Source organism: Cyprinus carpio, chromosome A7 (assembly GCF_018340385.1).
Source record: "Cyprinus carpio isolate SPL01 chromosome A7, ASM1834038v1, whole genome shotgun sequence".
In the NCBI taxonomy this organism is placed as follows: Eukaryota; Metazoa; Chordata; class Actinopteri; order Cypriniformes; family Cyprinidae; genus Cyprinus; species Cyprinus carpio.
The window spans coordinates 8971800-8992494 of NC_056578.1; the positions used below are offsets into that span (position 1 = coordinate 8971800).

The 20695-nt window shown below is 36.6% G+C and overlaps 2 protein-coding genes across 2 annotated transcripts in view; both read left to right on the top strand.

The window, feature by feature from the left end:
• Positions 1 to 3043, top strand: part of LOC109061340 (diacylglycerol lipase-alpha-like) — a 36682-nt gene extending 33639 nt beyond the window's left edge. The window contains exon 20 of the mRNA XM_042759495.1: positions 17 to 3043. Within this exon, the coding sequence (XP_042615429.1) occupies positions 17 to 1082 (1066 nt within the window). The 3' untranslated portion in view covers positions 1083 to 3043. The remainder of the gene's footprint in view (positions 1 to 16) is intronic.
• A 1552-nt stretch (positions 3044 to 4595) lies between these two features.
• On the top strand, positions 4596 to 16098 carry arih1l (ariadne homolog, ubiquitin-conjugating enzyme E2 binding protein, 1 like). The gene is made up of 14 exons (XM_042759498.1): positions 4596 to 5026; positions 7174 to 7241; positions 7405 to 7549; positions 7726 to 7818; positions 10293 to 10348; positions 10441 to 10507; positions 11092 to 11198; positions 11457 to 11499; positions 11650 to 11721; positions 12012 to 12142; positions 12222 to 12279; positions 12396 to 12656; positions 12820 to 12932; positions 13903 to 16098. Exons 1-14 carry the CDS (start codon positions 4724 to 4726, stop codon positions 13985 to 13987), a joined length of 1602 nt encoding a protein of 533 aa, XP_042615432.1. The 5' UTR covers positions 4596 to 4723; the 3' UTR covers positions 13988 to 16098.
• Positions 16099 to 20695: the final 4597 nt, after the last annotated feature.

Sequence of the window (20695 nt, forward strand, 5' to 3'; positions counted from 1 at the left end):
GTCCTTGCTGCTGTAGTTCCTGTGCCCGCTCTGAGATCTCTCTGGATGGCTTCTTGGAGTGTCCGCCTCCTCCTGTGCCGGTGGTGCTCACCGGAGCCCGTGAGCGATTGGCCGTGGAGCTACGGGAGCGAAAAGCCCCCTTGGCCATCATGGAAAGTCTTTCTGATGCCGAATCCGTCTACAGCTTGGACTCCCGACGATCATCTGCCGCCCTGAGAGGCTCGCCCTGTCTGTGGAGTCTACCTTTCCCTTTGGATGCCACCATCCCAGAAGAGAATCCGTCGCTGAGCTCCCGCACAGAGCTGCTGGCTGCAGACGGCTTGGACCATGAATTGGGGGAGGCTGGCCCATACTGCCCTACTCCTCCAGAATTGGAAGTACCTTCCAATGACGCTGGTCATCTCAACACCCGCATCAGCGGGCACTTCTCTCCGCTCTCGCTTGGACAAACTATCGTAAATCAGCCGGCCAGCCCGGGCAAGAAGTTCCGGCGGTCTTCAGGAACACCTGTGGCTTGCCAGCCATCAGCTGTTCCTAACAGTCAAGAATCCTGCCCAGTAGCATCCCGGACTGGTTCTATGCCAGAAACGCCCGAGGATAGAGAGGTCGAGAGTGGCCGGTCCCAGACTCTGCCACCAGTTCCGCCGCTGTCCAACGGCACTCCCAGTCAGGCGGTCCTAGACTTCGCCCAGTACCTGGACTCTCTGTTTAGGCTTGACGGCAGTAGCTCTCCACCTCTCGAGTTGTCCGATGCAGAATCTGAGTCTGGACGGGGATCGTACAGTCAGGCTGAGGGACACCATGCAGATCAGTGCATGAAAGACATGGACAAGGACAGGCAGCTACTGGCTAGAGCTACTCTAGAGCCCAACTTGGTTCCCAAGCCCCCTCGCACGTTTGCCGGCTCGGCTGACCCTTCCTCCGGCATCTCGCTTTCTCCATCCTTCCCGCTCTCATCCTCTGGAGAACTCAATGATTTCTCTCCTGCTGACGGAGTGCCACCCACCAACTATACGTCTGCCCTACGAACTTCCGCTGCTAGTCCCAACCCTAAGGAAACTACGCTGTCATCTATGGTGTAGCTGCCCACTTTCCACAGCGCACTGCTCTCCTTCTCCATCTATTTATTTTACCCTACGGTTTCCTTTCCCAACACTGCTCCTTCTGAACCGATTGTAGAAACGTGCATGCGTAGCAACGTGGCCAGTCCAAGACTTCCAGACTTATGGACCGTTAAGGATTCATCAAGAACAGAAGACCTCATTTTGTACTATTGTAAGACATGTCTGAATGCACTGTGTCTCGTGCATCACCATTATGAAGTGTCCTAATCGCTGCCCGCAACACACGAGGGGCTGAGAGGCTCCTTCGAACACTAAAGATGTTGCTAGTATATCGAGAAGCTTGCACAAATGACCCTACGTTCACACTGAATCTAATGTTACGGTTATGTTTACATTGACACTACAGAACACCAAGCTATCACAAAGGTTGGCAGTTTCATATAAGGGAAAGGCTGGGATAAGACTTAATTGAGTTACGGGGAGGGGCGCACACAACAAGCAGTGGGGTATGTTTCCTCAGGACCCTGAAGAATGGGACAAAGACGTCTCCGGTGAAGGATAATCTATTGTTCATTTTGTTAGATTGTACTTTTTCATTTTTTAATTGAAGATTGTGTGGAATGTCCTGCTGAGTGTGTGTAATTGGTGGCACTGACGGTTGGTGGACATCTATGAGTTCTCGATGTGCATGAGAAAATGCTGTATGCTTTTGATAACTTTTGTCATCTCTTATTTGCATAAATCCACTTGAATTTACGCATGCAGGTTTTATATCATTTCTTTTTTTTCACCGATTGCCAAAAAAGCCAACTTCATACAAGTCAAATGTTCGAACTCTGTGAAATTAAAATATAATGATTTACTGTTATTATTATTTATGTTTACGAACCATTGGCCGTAAATGCAAACGACATCAGGAGGAGTTGTTGAACGATATGAGATGTGCACCAGTCTCAAAATGCGCCCTTTAAATGGTTCGCCTCAATCTGCGATGTCTTTTACGCAGCACGAGACGCTTCCTTCGAGAAAAGTCTCTTTCGGTATGGGTGTGCAATCAGTAGCAAAATAAGCATAGAGAGATTTCTTCTCATCTGCTTTTTTAAAAATCATTTCTACTGTTGTTGCTATAATACAATAAATAGTGGTTTATCTCAACGGCAAAATATTTTAATAACTTAGACTTGCTTTTTTTTATATCGTTTCAGGATGAAGTGTTTGAGTTTTTGGGTGGATGTGTGAAAAAGTACAGCAGTTTGTCACCACAGAGCTTTGCGAGTCACAAATGCGTCAAGTGTTTTATTTTTATGCTGTCAACTGTTTTATATCACAATTCCAATGCTTTCATGCTTTGCATGTAATAATTTGTAAATGATTGGTTATAGGTTCTGCATGTGACAAAACCAAACTTTCCACTTCTTTGCTTGAAATTTTTTCTAACGTAAATGTAATATAAATGATCAAATGTTTGGCATATGTACCAAAAAAGTACTTATTTTCCTGTTCTTTTATTGCTGCTTTACTAAATAACTCATAACTTAAGCTGTGACTGCTGTACTTTTTCACAAAAAGTTGTGTATAGCACTGCCTTTTCACGTGAGTGTAAATAAAATTGTCTTGTTTCCAGTTGTTGTTAAAAAAATAGATATAAAATCAATGGGACTTATCAATAAAAAAACTCTATCATGTACCATAGTGATGACTTTATCTCAAATGTATAGCTATATTGATATATCTACAGTTTAAATTATAAATAGAGAAAAATGATGACTATTCAGGAATGAAAATCTGATCCTGTGGCCATATGCTGACTTCAGAAAATATATAACGATTGAACATTCATTCTTTAAAAAAGAAAAGAAAACTCTTTTCATGTTTGTCACTACCCTGCCAGTCTTTCAACTTTAAAGAATGAGAATGTATTTAAATGCACACACTTACACTGCCCTGCCTGTAATAGAATAAAACATATGGATCTCTGACTTTGTTTCTCTTGACTTTGTTCATTAAACTGTCTAGGGGGACTGTGCTTGAATGTTTTATTAACTTAAAGTGTACTATAATGGCACTATAATATTCAATTCATTTTAATTAAGATATTCAAATTGATCATTTATTATAAATATTATATATATAAAGTAGTTTCAAAGACCATAAACATTCCTCTGGAATCATCTGGACCCTTTCTACACCATGACGAAAAATCATGAAAAAAAAGAAAACATCAGAATATATTTATTTCACTTGAATTCATTTTAAATACAAGAATATAACAATTATAATAAGGTTCCATTTGTTGATATTAGTGAACTACATTAGTTAACGAACTAACAATGAAAATATTTATAGAGTTCTTGTTAATTTGAACATTTACTAATAAATTGATAAATTCAAAAGTTGTATCAGTTAACACTATTTAATAGACCTGTGCTAACATTGAACTAACAATGAACAGTTGTATTTTTAACACAGATTAATAAATATTGTACCAAAGATATGTCTCATTTGCAGTTCATGTTAGTTAATGCATTAACTTATTGTAACGTGTTATCAGAATATCAATAACCAGTTAGACCTAATTTAGACTAGATTTACATTTAAACATTTGTTTATAGAAAATGAAAAGAACAGCTCTTTTTTTTTGACCCTCTGAGATTGTCATTTAGCAGGTGTATAATTAGATACTATTAAAGTTTTTACTAATATTTTGAATTAGATTTCATTTTATTTTTATCTTTTCCGTCGTTATTTAAAAAAAAAATCAAAGGTTTAGTAATTTCTATTATTTAAGTTTATTTAAAACATCAAGTTAAAGAAAATGATAATGATAAATGCTGCCTTGGCAAGTAGCTAAAACAACAATTATAGATTTATTTATTTACTATAATAAGCCTGCAATCAGCGTTTCCTTGAAGTTAAGCACTTCCTTTGACTGAATAAAAAAAAATAAAACTTTAGGGCCTATTTTGTAGTATTATATAAAAAGTTAAAACTATTAAAATGTTTGCAAATACAAATTTTACAGCTTTCAAATTTTCCAAACCTAATAGTGTTTTTAGGTATTAATAAATTAAATTTAAAAATCCCCATATTTACATGTATTTAGACTAAATAAAGCTAATAGAAGTAGCAGGTTAATTGAATAAGATTTCTTACGAGGACAAACGCAAAGCATGTTTTTTTTTTTCCTTTTTTTTATTATTATTAACCAGAAACCAGAAATATACAATAATTAACAGAAATTTTTATGATGTATGTAAAATGTTTTATTAAAATGTAAAATTTTAAATGTAACCTCTTTTTCTTTTTTATTTAAACAGCATGCTTCACAAATACACCAAGCTTTTTTCCAGTTTATATTCCTGAATACATTGGTCCACAACAAGCTTTTTCACCAGTTATAATATTCCTAATATGTTTATTTGTACACATATGTTTCAAAATATCAATATCTCCTATAAACATGCTGTCTTTAACAAATATTGCCTCAGAAGAATCACTTTCACGAGCTCTCACAAATGTTTGAGTGAGGATGTGCTCTGCGCTGGCTGACTGTGGAGAGTGACGCAGCAGTGACGCGGATCCGCTCCGTCAGTAAAGCGCAGGTCAAACAGCAACACGCTCAAACACACTTTATCACGTTCACCACACGACACTGAGACATGGATTCAGACGAGGGCTATAACTATGAGTTTGACGACGAAGAGGAGGAGGAGGAAGAGGAGGAGGAGTGCAGCGAGGACAGCGGGGAAGAGGAGGCCGAGGATGAGGACCTGGGCGAGGTGGAGCTGCTGGACCCCGCCGTGGCCGGAGGAGAGCCCGACGACTGCGTTGACACTGGCGGTGGCGGCGGCGGCCTGGGGCCCGGCCAGGATGAGGAGGACTACCGCTTCGAGGTGCTGACCACCGAGCAGATCCTCCAGCACATGGTGGAGTGCATCAGGGAGGTCAACGAGGTCATACAGGTAGATCAACCGTTTTAGTGTGCTATCTGGAAGCTTGTACTTTTGTTTATGTGGAGAACTGGTGCTGTTAGCATTTAGCATTAGCGGCTAACTGATAGCAGAGGACGAATGATGTGAAATATCCCGTTTATTTGTTAATCTCGTGCTTGTTTGTTTGTTTTTTATGTTTGTGGTTCGGTGCCTTGTGTTTTGGTCTAATTTAAGTGGTTTCCTTCGTCAGCTAGATTTAGCTAGTTCTGCAAGCGCGAGCCAGTTTACAGAGACTGAACTTTATTTGACAGCTTTTATGAACGATATCTGAACGCATCGTATGTCTTTAGTCTTATTAAAACCGTGTTGTGAATCAGATGGCGGTGTGTTTAGTGTTTTTGGTTGCAGAGCTGAGTTTAGCACTGTCACCGCAGCTAATGCTACATGTCACGTTTGTTTATAATCGACAGTTTTAAGCGTATGAAACATGTTTGGTTCTCCAAACACCAGAACAAAACCCTTTAAAGGTGTTTTTCCGGGTTGACAACATCTCAGCTCAACAAAAGCATATCTATCAAACAAACTAGCGTTGCAGCTTTAGTGAAGATTGGAAAATTATAAATGTGATTTATTATTATTAATTTTTTTAACATAGATGAATGACAACCATGGGTGTCTGTTGAATATTATGTGAGTGTTTAGATCAGGAGTATAGGAAAATTAATGAGCTTTAATTTGTATATGGGAAAAGAAAGCTGCTGCATGAATCTGCATTAGTTGTTGGCATGCAGAATTCAACATGTTAAGCAATCATATGCATTATTGGGCAATGAAGTTAAGATGCTTCTTGATTTGTATAGCTTATGGAAAACCTCAAAGTATTAGCGTTGTGGGTCACAAAATCAACCGTCATAATACTAGACACTGTCTTCCTTGATTTCTGATATCATCCATAAGTTGAGCTGTTACATACAGACTTAGTGGTGGGACAGTAATAGTAATAAAGTGTGTATATTAGTGAAATTATTAAAATGTGTGCTTTGGATGGGCACCCATTCAGTGTCAGCATTACATTTGAATAGCTTGACAGACAAATAGCTTCGCCTTTTAATTTGTAAGAAGTCAAATGGGTACAACCTAATCTTGCTGTGCCAGATGATTGATATAAGAGTTTAGTTTGCTTTGCAGCTTATCCTGACCAAGAACCACCCACTTAGACTGGAAAAGACCATCTGTGCAAAGCCTATGTAGTGGTTTATGTGATATATATTATACCACAGTAATAAAAATAATTTAAAATGTATAAATATTTAATAATTACAAAAATATAAATAGTGTAAAAGTTATTTTTCAGTTGTTAAGTTGTAAATAAAACAAAGATTATTGGAGAAAATTTGACAAGAATGACAATGTGGTTGAAGTCTTTAAAAAAATTGCTAGAAATTTCTGAGTGAAAACTACACCAATTTTTTCAGTGTGTAAAAATAATAACAAGACTGTGTCTGTGAAATGCTGTACAAGGAATGCCGGGAAGTTTTGTATCAAGGGTAATAAGTGCAGATAAATCTGGGTTTCTTCTAACCAAGCTCCTCTAACATCTCTTAATATCTTTCAGTGATTTGTTGTTAAAAATCTCTTCAAATTTGATAGATCTAGCTATTGTTTCTTCCTCAAAAGCGCCAACTGTATAAGCCTGGTACCTTATAAACACAACAAAGCAAACCTTTATTAAAGTTCAAAAAGTCTGCCAGATTAATGCTAATCATATCGAAATAAACTGAAACAAGATTTAAGCAGAGACTTCAAATATGCAAAGATGATGCACTCATATTACTGATGAATGTGAGAAGGTGCAATATGCTATATGGCGTAATCATTCTGTGCCAATCACCAATAGGTACAGTCATCGCTATAGAAACCAACCTAAAATGTAAATTTTTTGAATGTTATTTGTGGATAAGAAACAGCATTTATGAGACCGTTCATGTCTGTATTTTAATGTTAATGTGGCAAGCAGTTTTTGAGATCTCAGGATTTCCCCATTCAGTCAGATAAGACTTGGATGCCCAAAATAGCTGCCAGAGGCATTGGCAATGTAGCTGCAGAGTAAACAGACTTTCCTTGAAAGGGACTTTGGTTCAACTAGACCTGTCACTGGTTTGTTGTGTCTTTTTCAGAACCCAGCTACGATAACTAGAATACTCCTCAGTCACTTCAACTGGGACAAAGAGAAGCTCATGGAGAGGCAAGTTATTTTCTGTGTTTATTTCACTATATTCATTTATTTTGACATTGTCATAAAAGATTTGCATAGCTTGGTTAAAGGTCATTGTGATAAGAAGTATGAATAAACGTTTACAGTTGGTCTGTGTGCTGTTTGAAAGAGCAACATTTAAATGGTGTTGCAGGTACTTTGATGGAAATCTGGACAAGTTGTTTACAGAGTGCCACGTCATAAACCCCAGTAAAAACCCCAAAACGCGACCAATGAGCACACGCTCCTCCAGTCAGGATATGCCCTGCCAGATCTGCTATCTCAACTTTCCGAACTCGGTCAGTGTCTTCCAGTTAAAGAAAAATGTCATCTTGTTCACTACTGCTCCTAAATCTTCATCAGTTCCTTAGAAAGACGATAACAAAACTGTGATAACAAAACTGAAGTCCATTGAAGTGACTCAGTTTGCGCAACTTGATGACTTATTCTGTAGGAATGTGTGTTCCTTTCCTAGTATTTCACAGGTCTTGAATGTGGACACAAGTTCTGCATGCAGTGCTGGGGTGACTACTTAACCACCAAAATCATTGAGGAAGGCATGGGACAGGTGGGTTCCTGTTCTGCTCATTGCTTTCTGATGTAACAATCACATCCTCAACTTAATTTTGGTTATTAGGGGCCAAGCACCGAAGGTGCGATGGCACCTATTGTATCCGTCGGCGTTCCTATTATTATTCTTTTACCGCTCAATGGCAGCCCATAGAACCGCTTGTGGGAAAGGTATGAAATTTAGCACACAAATAGAGGACAGTCTAAACATTAACCATGGTAAGTGTGGAGTCTCTATCTTAAACCCTCTAGCGCCGACAATAGTTTAAATTTGCTCTCATGTGTATGCTAATAAATTTTGAACCGTAAATTTAAGACTTTTTTTTCCCCTCTGATTCTGTGGTTCATGCCAAGTCAAATAGACACCAAAATTTTAATTTCTATGGGTCAAGATTTTTAAAGGGGTCATATGACGTTATTTTGTGTAATGCATTGTGTTTATGCGGTTTAAAGGGATACTCCATCGCAAAATGCAAATTTTGTCATTAATTACTTACCCCCATGTCGTTCCACACCTGTAAAAGCTTCCTTCGTCTTCCGAACACAATTTAAGATATTTTGGATGAAAACCAGTAGGCTGTCCCACAGACTGCCATCTAAGTAACAGTGTCAAGGTCCAGGAAAGTATGAAAAGCATCTTTAGAATACTCCATCTGCCATCAGTGATTCAACCGTAACGTTATGAAGTGACGAGAATACTTTTTGTACACAAAGAAAACAAAAATAACAATTTGTTCAATTTGTTGAATAAAGTCATTATTTTTGTTTCCTTCTATGCTTTTCACACCTTTTATGGACCTTGACAGTGTTATTTATTTGGCAGTCTGTGGGACAGTCTCAAGCCTCCGGGTTTTCATCCAAAATATTTTAAATTGTGTTCTGAAGACGAACAAATCTTTTATGGGTTTGAAACAACATGGGGGTAAGTGATTAATGACAAAATGTACATTTTGCGGTGGAGTAACCCTTTAACATTTATAAAGAATATCTCTTTGGATTTGAGACTTAAGTCTTTGCAACTTCACAGATCTTCTTTATGCACCAAGAGCTTTTAACACTACAAAGAGAAAATAAAAATTTAAATTGCATCATATGACCCCTTTAAAAGTTTGAAAAACGTACTTTTTTTAACTTGTCCTACTGTAGACAGTTTGTCTGATTTTCAGATTGTCTTCAGACCATGCTGGCAAAAAATTTATGAAATTCAAGTAGATTAGTCAAACCGTTCTGGAATAACATGCATTGTGTCACATCAATTTGGTAACAGCGCCACCTGTTTGGTCAAAAGTGATAAACCATCATTATGAAGCTATTAACCATTAATAATTAAATTTCCAAAAATGCAAATAACTTTTGATTAAATTATGTTTCAGAATAATCATTGGGTCATGCCGAGCACATAGATACGAATTTTGCCATATTTGGCCGAACGCCCTGTCCACCATTTTGATTTTCTTTAAAAAAACTACTTTTTCAAATTCCCCCTAAACCGTTTGTCTGAATTTCACCAAATTCAGACTGTGCTGACAAAATGTTTTGGATCTCGTGTCAATAGACAAAACCGTTTTTGTATCGCACCTCAACAAAGTTGATGCATGATGCCAAATTAACTCTGAGGCTGAATCTCTGCAAAGCTTTGACATATTAATTCATTACATTTATATATAGCTCTTTTCTAAGCACTCAAAGTGCTTTACATTATAAGGAGGAATCTCCTCATCCACCACCAGTGTGCAGCATCCACCTGGATGATGTGACGGCGGCCATAGTGCGCCAGAATGCCCACCACACACCAGCTTACTGGTGGAGAGGAGACAGAGTGATGAAGACAATCATTATAAAGGGGTGATTAAGAGGCAAATGGGCAAATTTGGCCAGGGTGCCGAGGTCACACCTCTACTCTTTTTGAAAGACATCCTGGGATTTTTAATGACCACAGAGAGTCAGGACCTCAGTTAACATCTCATCCGAAGGACGGTGCTTTTTGACAGTATAGTGTCCCCATCACTATACTGGGCCGATAGGACCCACACAGACCACAGGGTGAGCACCCCCTACTGGCCTCATTAGCACCTCTTTCAGCAGCAACCTAGTTTTCCCAGGAGGTCTCTCATCCAGGTACTGACCAGGCTCAACCCTGCTTAGCTTCAGTGGGTGACTGATGAGAGCTGCAGAGTGATAGCTGCTGGTATTGTCACCAAACCTTGTGTGTGCCATTCTCACCTCACATAGAACACATCATATCGATTGGATGACAGCGCCACCTATTGGTTAAAAAATAAGACATTAAATTATATTACGAGTGGTTATATTTATGATTTTTCAGCCATTTTGATTAAAATCCTCTTAAAATGGCTTCAGTTACTCATTGCTACAGTTGGTCTGTTGCTTGCTGCTTTGCCTGATTCTGTAGTGCTTGGCCTTGATAATTGCTGCTTGCAACCATATTTATTTTTGCCTTTGTTTTTCCAGACCATCTCGTGTCCTGCTCACAGCTGTGATATTTTGGTTGACGATAACACTGTAATGTAAGTGGTAATTTAGCTTGTTTATTTTAAGATTTTTGTTCTGTATTTTTTTGATATTTTTTTTTTAAGATATTTTATGGATTCTTTTGTAGGCGACTGATCACAGATTCTAAAGTGAAGTTGAAGTACCAGCATTTAATCACAAATAGTTTTGTAGAGGTAAGAAAGTTCTTCATTTTTGTTGCATAAAATTGTGTCTAAAATGCAACTGGAATAAGCTGAGATAAAGGTAATACCAAAATATCAAATCAGTAAGTATTTGAGAATTTTAACTTGGAAAGTTATCTTTTTAATAAATCTATTAATAATTTAAAGGACATTTGGTGAAAATTAACTCACCCTAAACCAATCCAAGATGTAGATGAGTTTGTTTCTTCATCAGAACAGATTTAGAGACATTTAGCATTACATCACTTGCTTGTATTTTGGCCAAAAGCGATGGTTAAAGTTAAAATGCCTTAATGATTAATTGTTTTATTACAAACACGCATCTACATCTTGGATAACCTGGGGGTAATGGCTGGAATACACCACACGACTTTCAAAAATCAAAACAGATTTTAAAATACACTAACTGATCTGGTTATAAATCTAGAAATTTCATCCGATTTCTTTATGGTTAAGCTTTAGAATGGCATGAATATGACATTTAGGTAAATATTGGTATGTACGTAATACAGTCTGTCTGCAGTGAACTGTTTTGTAGTCTCTCTCTCACTGGTTGTCTCTCTGCTCTTCTGCAGTGTAACAGACTGTTGAGATGGTGTCCAGCTCCTGACTGCCACCATGTGATCAAAGTTCAGTATCCTGATGCCAAACCAGTTCGCTGCAAATGCGGGAGACAGTTCTGGTAAGAGTCTGATCATGATGCAGAATGCAATGCAGAGTTTCAGTGGATATTAATGCTGCAATAATATAAATCATGTTAGTATAAGCAGTTTGTTCTGTTATTATTGACTCAACATCAGCTGTATGCTGTTATTTTTAATATGTAAAAAAAAAAATAACAGCATATTGCATTGGAATGACATGAGGGGGAGTAAGTAATGACAGTATCTTCATTTGTGGCTCCCTGTAATTTATTTTGTTTTTTTTCCTTAATTAATAGTTTCAATTGTGGAGAGAACTGGCATGACCCTGTAAAATGCAAGGTATGTTAGCATCTAATTAGGCACTCATTGTCATGTTAGCATTAGTCACTTATTTTAGGTTGGATTATTTCCATTGTTGATAGTGATATTATTAGATTAGGTTTGTCCTGAGAGGTTTCCCTTTTCTTTAATAATATTTCTGCTCTTCAATGGCTGAGGAAGTGGATAAAGAAGTGTGATGATGACAGTGAAACATCCAACTGGATTGCAGCAAATACCAAGGTACTAAGGACCCAAAAACAGTCAGAGGAGATCTATTTATATAATCCGTTCACTTTTATTATTATTATTTATTTCTTTTATTGTGATGAGAGAGAAAAGGTGATTCAGAGAGAAAATTAACTTTGTTAAACAGGTCTGGTTAGATTGTTTAAAAAATTAATTTACATTAATTTGACTGTAGTAACAGAGATGCAGGAGCCACAGATGCTCAGTAAAGATCTCAATAAAACTAACTTGTGTGTAACCCAAAATATTCCTTTAATTTAATTGGGTATCCCTGTTTTTCTTAGGAATGTCCCAAATGTCACGTGACCATTGAAAAAGATGGTGGCTGTAATCACATGGTGTGTCGAAACCAGAGTTGTAAAGCAGAGTTCTGCTGGGTTTGTCTCGGCCCTTGGGAACCTCACGGCTCTGCTTGGTGAGTCTGCTTCACCTCTTATTAATACTTGTGTTTTTATATACTTTGAACTAACATGTACCTATCACACTGATTACAGGTACAACTGCAATCGCTACAATGAAGATGATGCCAAGGCAGCCAGAGATGCTCAAGAGGTATTTTAAGTCATTATTTGACCCAGCATCTGTCATCCACGTGTCATCCATCCAAGCGAACCATGGCCTATAACTGTTGTTCCTTTTGGAATGAATGCGTATTATATGTGTCGCAGCATTCCCGTGCAGCCCTGCAGCGCTACCTCTTCTACTGCAACCGCTACATGAACCACATGCAGAGTCTGCGCTTCGAGCACAAGTTGTATGCGCAGGTGAAGCAGAAGATGGAGGAGATGCAGCAGCACAACATGTCGTGGATCGAGGTGCAGTTCCTGAAGAAGGCCGTGGATGTGCTGTGCCAGTGTCGCTCCACGCTCATGTTCACCTACGTCTTCGCCTTCTACCTCAAAAAGAACAACCAGTCCATCATCTTCGAGGTGAGGGGGAAATCGTATTTCGTTTTGTTTTTATTGCACAATCCCATGTGGAGAGACTGTTTTGTAGCTGCGAAAACAATGACTGATTTTGGACAGGTTTCCAAAACACTCAGTTGTCTGAGAAATCAACAGATTGATGTCTTACTGCTGTGTTTCTTTCCAGAACAATCAGGCTGATTTGGAGAATGCTACAGAGGTGCTCTCAGGTTATCTAGAGCGAGATATCTCCCAGGATTCTTTGCAAGATATCAAACAGAAAGTGCAGGATAAGTATAGGTGAGAAATTTATCTAATTTTGAATCGAGTTTTAATATTTTATTAGCTAAACAAATGCAAAGCTTGCACCAAGAAAAACTGTTCCTAGCAAGAGTACAGTGCCGACTGCTGTTACCCGGATGAGCCTGTGTTCTCAGCTTTTACTGGTTGTTGTCGAGGGATAACATACCTCAGAATGTCGCGACTGACCAATCAGAATCAAGTATTCCACAGAGCCGTGTAATAAGTATAAATAAAGATCTCTCAAAGTTAATTTTATATAATACAAACACATCTGTTCCTGTTGATTCCAACATCTGTCACAGTGAATTACATCAGATGTTGGTTAATCGAAGTCAGTGTAGCGCTTGCAAGCAGTTTCTTTTGAATAGAAAACTATTTATTAATAAGCCAGCATCCAATAGGAGTATCTAGAAAAATGCTAATATTTTATATTTTTAATTATTTTATTTTATGGTCACGTTGTATGCAGTAATAATTAGAATAAGCAATATTGTTGTGAATTTTTAATGTTTATTCTTCAGTGAGAACGCATTGACACAAATCAGAGCAGTTGAGCAGCTCATTGGCTTTAAACATGTTCTTTTCAGCATTTATATTAAGTATGATTAAACCTGGATATTTTCATGTGCATGTAGCTTTTTCTTCTTGTCAAAGTTGGTTATCCAGTCTGTTAAAGTTTTGGTTTCCGTTTATTTTTCCAGCTATTTTGGTGTTTTACGTCATTTCTGATGGCACAAATTCTTTTTAATTCATTTTTGATGCATCCCTAGTACAGACCCATTTTATCTTTATATTCTCCTGTGAAAATGCCCTTACAGAAAACAGTCTGCACTGTAATGATTTCTACTACAAATCCCATTAGTATAACTGGATACGAAATAGAGGACATTGTTATAACATTCCTATCAGAAATGTGTTGAGCGCTGCTCATGTTTGAGGACTTTTCTGCATTTCTCCTCCCGTGTAGATACTGTGAGAGCCGGCGACGAGTGCTGCTGCAGCACGTTCATGAGGGCTATGAGAAAGACTTGTGGGAGTACATTGAAGACTGAGCAGAACTGCTGCATCACAAGCTTCAGAGCAGAGAAAAGCAGTGAACGTGCAGTGATCTCCAGTCAGCCATCTCCATGTTGCATCCTTTTTACGTGGCAATCTGGATTTTGTTATTATTTAGAGTTTGTTAATTTTACTGAAATAAAAAGGTAGAATATTCTAATTAAACTCCTACGTCAGTATTGCAGTCTGTAAGAGTTGATTGTCAAAACGGCACGGAAATGTATTCCATTCTCCAAGCTTTCTGTGGAGATTCTTTAGTCTGTTTTTATTTTTTTTTTAGTGCTTTTTGTCTGAAGTTGTTTTTATAGTTGAGTTGAGATTGGCTTGTCTTAAGCATAGCATTACAGGTCTGAGCCATGCAGAGTGTGTTGTGTTTTGGGAATGCTTGGTCGGGTGGCTTTATGCAGAAGTGTGTATTTCAAGCTGTAAATAGCACACATGCATGGAACATGGAGTGGGATGCATCTTTTTTGCTTGTTTTTTGGAGAAATATTTATTCTTTACAGATATTCAAGAATGTGTTTAAACAACATGATAAGAGGCCACGTGACATTTTTGTCTCCTGTTTTATTTTTATTTTTTTGCTGAAGGTTAACAACCTTTCCAGAACGTTGCACACCTGAATCAGAGGCATTGTAACAGCAGGGTAACAGTAGCCTTAATTACATGCAAATATACAGTGAATAAAAAGTAGAATTGCATGAATCTCATACAGAAATATCTGGGTCATATTTCACCCCAAAATCAAAAGGAAAAAAATAATAAAGTATATTTTGCATAAAGAAAATTCAGCAAATTTTTAGAATCAGTTGGATTGTTTTACAGTATGACAATTGTTCCACTAATTATTTAAATTCATTAAAATTAAACCAAATTCTCATTACCAAAATCCACAACTCATTAGTTGGATATTACAGTAATGGAAAAAGTTGTCCTTTTTTTTTTATACCATAAATTCCCCACTATTAAAATGTTGTTAGTAAAATCAGTACTATTAAAATATACTTATGGTAATGAGAATTAGAGGTTTAATGGTCTCTAAATAAAATGTTTTCAATATTCTCCTAAAATGTTTTCTATTTTCTTTATTCCACATTTTTTTTTTTTTTTTTTTTGTTTTTTTTTTGAGGTGAAATATGACCCGAAAGTGTTTTTGACTGTTTACATGAGATTCAAACAATTGCTCTCATTGTCAGATGCAGTTCTGGATGTGGACATTTTAGTTGTTTGGGTTGAGCTATGATTGACTGGAACATACACTCATTTGTTTTTATGAACCATCTCGTCTTGGTTGATGTTTGGCTGAACGTTTATCTCTTTAAAACAGCTGTTATAGCAAACACACTACCAGATGTTCCATGAGAGCAAACTTGAGTGACATTCACTCACTAACAACTAAAGTCTCAAATGCTTTTACCTGTTTTTCTTTTTAAATGTATGCACCTTTTGTAGTGTGAGAGGAGGCAGATGATATAAAGCACTGTTGTTGGTTTTTTTTACATGACTGCCAAGTGATTATGAGGCTTACTGGTACTGACTATCAAGCACTGTGTGGAGTAGATAGAACTGAAACACTGCATAGTCAAGCCTGGCTGTTATGAACAAAAAGTTGGCCTTTTCTGTTAAACTAATATGGCAAATATGAGCGCTGTGTTTACACTAATATCAGAAGACGTCGAGCTCAGTACAGTATGTGAACAGATGTGTTGTTTTTTTTTATTATATTTTCCTTTCTGTAGGTAATTTCTTCACCCCGTAAGAAAGCATGGTAATCATTCTCAGTGCATCAAACATGTTTGCATCTGAACTGGTTTTGTAGGGTAGTTTACAGCAGCTTCTACTAATTCTGATGTCACATTTTATGGCCTCCATGATTGTCACTTGGAGTTTGTGCTCATGTTTTATTAATCCCTCACTGGAAAAAAACCCCAAAGGAACAGCAGTGTTGCCTGTGCTGACGGATGAGATTTCTTCACCAAAGTGTGAATATGTTAATTAAAAAATGAACAGTCTCTGATTTAGAGAAATGTTCATCTATGGTGGCTTTCCTGTGTTATAACCATTCTTATAAAAAATGTCCTATTTAAATAAATCTCATTCAAAAGTATTTGGGTGAAATCTTTGTCTTGTCTATCAGTCTATCAAACACTTTGTGGAGTCAAACATGCATGCATATGTACTGGTCAGTATAATTGGTTAATAATCTATAAATTTACTATTTGATATATATAGCACTAGCTATTGTTGTGCATGTTGATTAAAGTGTGAACTTGTATTTTTGTTTTTAGGGTTGGTGAAATGAAGTGACAAAATATACTGTTCTAAATATCAAAACACTTATTTCTGTAATATATAATAGAAAGTCTGCTGTAGTAATAATAAAAATATGGCTACTATTAATGTTGCATTATTTGCAATAATTATAATAATAGCAATATAATGTTTATTTGTTAATGTTTATTATTATTAATATTATACTGAATAAATATTAAAGTACTTTATTTCTATCATATATAATAAAAGGTTAACTGTGATTACAAATATTATATAATAATAATGTGTTTTCATTGCAAAAATAATTATACTCATTCAGTATTAAAATATTATTTCTCTAATAAACATTGTGATGATAATAGCAACAACAATAATAATAGTTTATTATTATTATTGAATACATTATCATTATATGTTTTGATTTTTTTCTTTTGCTCTTGGTGTGAATAAGCCTTAAGTTGCATAAAAGGTGTCAATCCATTAATGCAGGCAATCATGTTAAAATGCATAGTTTATAAGAAGTTAATAAGGAGCAGTAGGGGGTGCAATACGCTTTAGAAACTAGAGCCAGAAAAATAAAGGAGAGTCTTTGTGTGCTTCCCCTGTCCTCTCACTGCGGATGGGTGCGGTTTTACGTCAGTGCAAGATTCATAGCACATCATTTTAATACATGCATGCTAATGCTTATCGCACTGCTTGTAATCGATAAATCCACTGTGGTTATTTCCACTAATATATCTGTGCAAAGTGTTAAAAAAATATCCCACATTATGAGGATGAATGGTTACTGTGTGAATTGGAAATGGTATAAAAGTAAAACATGCATGTAAAGATTAAGACAAATACAAAGAAAAAAAAACGAATTTGGATATAATGCATCTTTGTAGATTTTTCGTTGGTTATAGATTTAATAGCATTGTTTCTCTGTGAAACAGAAACTCCTCCCTCTTCATACTCTCTAAAAGTGAAGCCACATAGTAGCATATAACTAAAATATTAACTTCAATCAGTGCATTAGTTGACAATCATTAGCCATCTCATTACTTCCTCTTTGGTGGTGCTCTTAAACATTAAACAATAATGTTGATTTTGTGCAAGGATGCATTTTTTTTTTAAGACCTAGCTAGCTGATAGCCATCCATCAGAGGGTAACAGTCTAGAAAAAACCTGAAGCTAAAAACAAAGCTCTGTGGTTTAAAACACAGTGTATGGGAATAGTGTTTGGTTTGAGTGTTGTGTGGCTCAGATTCAGCACTGCTATATAAGGGGGAACCACAGTATTAAGCAACAAATGCTAGGTATTTAAGTAAATATTTCATTTAGTGTGATTTTAGCAATGTTAAGTTTCTGATGTGGCAGACAGAATGCTACATAGCTTGCAAATTTTTAAATTTATACTCGCAGCTATTTACAAGTATCACAAAAGTGCACTAGATAGAGTGATGGGCTTGGTTCGATGACATTCGGAAACCAGAAAGTGACTTCTAATCGATGGGTGAAAGTGGTGGCTCTAAATTAATACCTTGTAAAGATGTCAAGACAAAGATAATAAACTGACAATTTTATGTCATCATCACCTCAGGCCTACGCGAAACAAACCGAGTGGTCATCTTTATAAATAGCAGATGAAGTGGGTAAGTGAAAAATGATGGTTGACACATAAAAATCCCCAGTGCTGCTCACTGAGGTCACAGCCTTCCTTAAAAGGTGCTAACTCACAACACCTGTCACTGTGTTTGTGATATGATGTGTGATTATAAGGAAACTGGGTGCATCCTCTTCCTGTTCAGTTGATATATGCTGACGTGCTCCACACACCCAGGAAGTGCAACATCTCTGCAGATATATCCTTTGGCCTGCTTGTGCAATCATGGAGAAATCTAAGTTTTTTATACTTTTCCTGAGCTTGTTTACTTCATATTGTACTGTATGTGCATCATGCAAAATTACTTTTTTTTTTTTTAAATCAGGTGTTTTATTAATAAACTAATCACAAACTGTTTTACACACACACACACATGTGTGTGTGTGTGTGTGCGCATGTGTGTATGTGTGTGTGTAACTATTATATATAGGCCTATTTTTTTCACTTTTTTCTACTCATATAGTATTGCATAGTTATATTTATACTTGCATTGCATATGTAGTTGTACTAGTTGTGCTAGTTTACTTCAAATTTGCATCATGCAAACACATTTATGCTTTGTGAGAGTTTCATTTACACTTTTTTTTGTTTGTTACCTATAACACCTGTTTTGTTATTTGTCATTGTTTTTTTTTTCTTTTCATAGATACCTTATCTGAAGAAATCTGATTTTAAATGGAAGGTCTTAAAGGGATAGTTCACCCAAAAATGCCAATTCTGTCATCATTTACTCACAGTTGAATGCAAAAGAAGAATATTTTGAAGTATGTTGGTAACCAAACAGTTGCTTCAAAATATCTTCTGTTGTGCTCAACAGAAGAAAGAAACTCATACAGGTTTGGAACAACTTGAGGGTGAGTAAATGAAGACAGGATTTGCATTTTTGGGTGAACTGTTAATGCAAATGAAAACATATTTATAAGACATTTACTTCATTAACTGACTGAAGTCTAGTGGAGTTAGTGAGCTTTCTATACAGTATGTTTATTAGCTTAACAAGTTTGCCAGGTATATGAATTATGAGGTTTAATAATCAAACTGGAGAAAGACAAATACAAAGCGAAGAAAAAAAAAACGCATTTGGATATAATGCAATCTTGTAGATTTTTCGTTGTGGTTATATATTTTAATAGCATTGTTTCTCTGTGAACAGAAACTCCTCCCTCTTCACACGCTCTAAAAGTGAAGCCACATAGTACAACCATGCTTAACTAAATATTAACTTCAATCAGTGCATTAGTTGACAATCATTAGCCATCTCATTACTTTCCTCTTTGGTGGTGCTCTTAAACATTAAACAATAATGTTTGATTTTTTGTGCAAGGATGCATTTTTTTTTTTTTTAAGACCTAGCTAGCTGATAGCCATCCATCAGAGGGTAACAGTCTAGAAAAAACCTGAAGCTAAAAACAAAGCTCTGTGGTTTAAAACACAGTGTATGGGAATAGTGTTTGGTTTGGAGTGTGTGTGTGGCTCAGATTCAGCACTGCTATATAAGGGGGAACCACAGTATTAAGCAACAAATGCTAGGTATTTAAGTAAATATTTCATTTAGTGTGATTTTAGCAATGTTAAGATTTCTGATGTGGCAGACAGAATGCTACATAGCTTGCAAATTTTTTAAATTTATACTCGCAGCTATTTACAAGTATCACAAAAGTGCACTAGATAGAGTGATGGGCTTGGTTCGATGACATTCGGAAACCAGAAAGTGACTTCTAAGCGATGGGTGAAAGTGGTGGCTCTAAATTACATACCTTGTAAAGATGTCAAGACAAAGATAATAAACCTGACAATTTCACATGTCATCATCACCTCAGGCCTACGCGAAACAAACCGAGTGGTCATCCTTATAAATAGCAGATGAAGTGGGTAAGTGAAAAATGATGGTTGCCACATAAAAATCCCCAGTGCTGCTCACTGAGGTCACAGCCTTCCTTAAAAGGTGCTAACTCACAACACCTGTCACTGTGTTTGTGATATGATGTGTGATTATAAGGAAAACTGGGGTGCATCCTCTTCCTGTTCAGCATTGATATATGCTGAGTGGCTCCACACACCCAGGAAGTGCAACATCTCTGCAGATATATCCTTTGGCCTGCTTGTGCAATCATGGAGAAATCTAAGTTTTTTAAACTTTTCCTGAGCTTGTTTACTTCATATTGTACTGTATGTGCATCATGCAAAATTACTTTTTTTTTTAAATCAGTGTTTTATTAATAAACTAATCACAAACTGTTTTACACACACACACACACACGTGTGTGTGTGTGTGTGCGCATGTGTGTATTGTGTGTGTGTACCTATTATATATAGGCCTATTTTTTCCACTTTTTTCTACTTATATAGTATTGCATAGTTATATTTATACTTGCATTGCATATGTACCTGTAGTTGTACTAGTTGTGCTAGTTTACTTCAAATTTGCATCATGCAAACACATTTATGCTTTGTGAGAGTTTCATTTACGCTTTTTTTTTTGTTACCTATAACACCTGTTTTGTTATTTGTCATTGTTTTTTTTTTTTCTTTTTCATAGATACCTTATCTGAAGAAATCTGATTTTAAATGGAAGGTCTTAAAGGGATAGTTCACCCAAAAATGCCAATTCTATCATCATTTACTCACAGTTGAATGCAAAAGAAGAATATTTTGAAGTATGTTGGTAACCAAACAGTTGCTTCAAAATATCTTCTGTTGTGGTGTACAGAAGAAAGAAACTCATACAGGTTTGGAACAACTTGAGGGTGAGTAAATGAAGACAGGATTTGCATTTTTGGGTGAA

Excerpts from the sequence above, each read along its gene's own strand:
- arih1l (XM_042759498.1), top strand. The coding sequence starts at position 4,724 with ATGGATTCAGACGAGGGCTATAACTATGAGTTTGACGACGAAGAGGAG. Across the intron at positions 7,242-7,404 it reads AAAGAGAAGCTCATGGAGAG|GTACTTTGATGGAAATCTGG; the intron begins GCAAGTTATTTT and ends ATGGTGTTGCAG. Across the intron at positions 12,657-12,819 it reads ACCAGTCCATCATCTTCGAG|AACAATCAGGCTGATTTGGA; the intron begins GTGAGGGGGAAA and ends GTTTCTTTCCAG.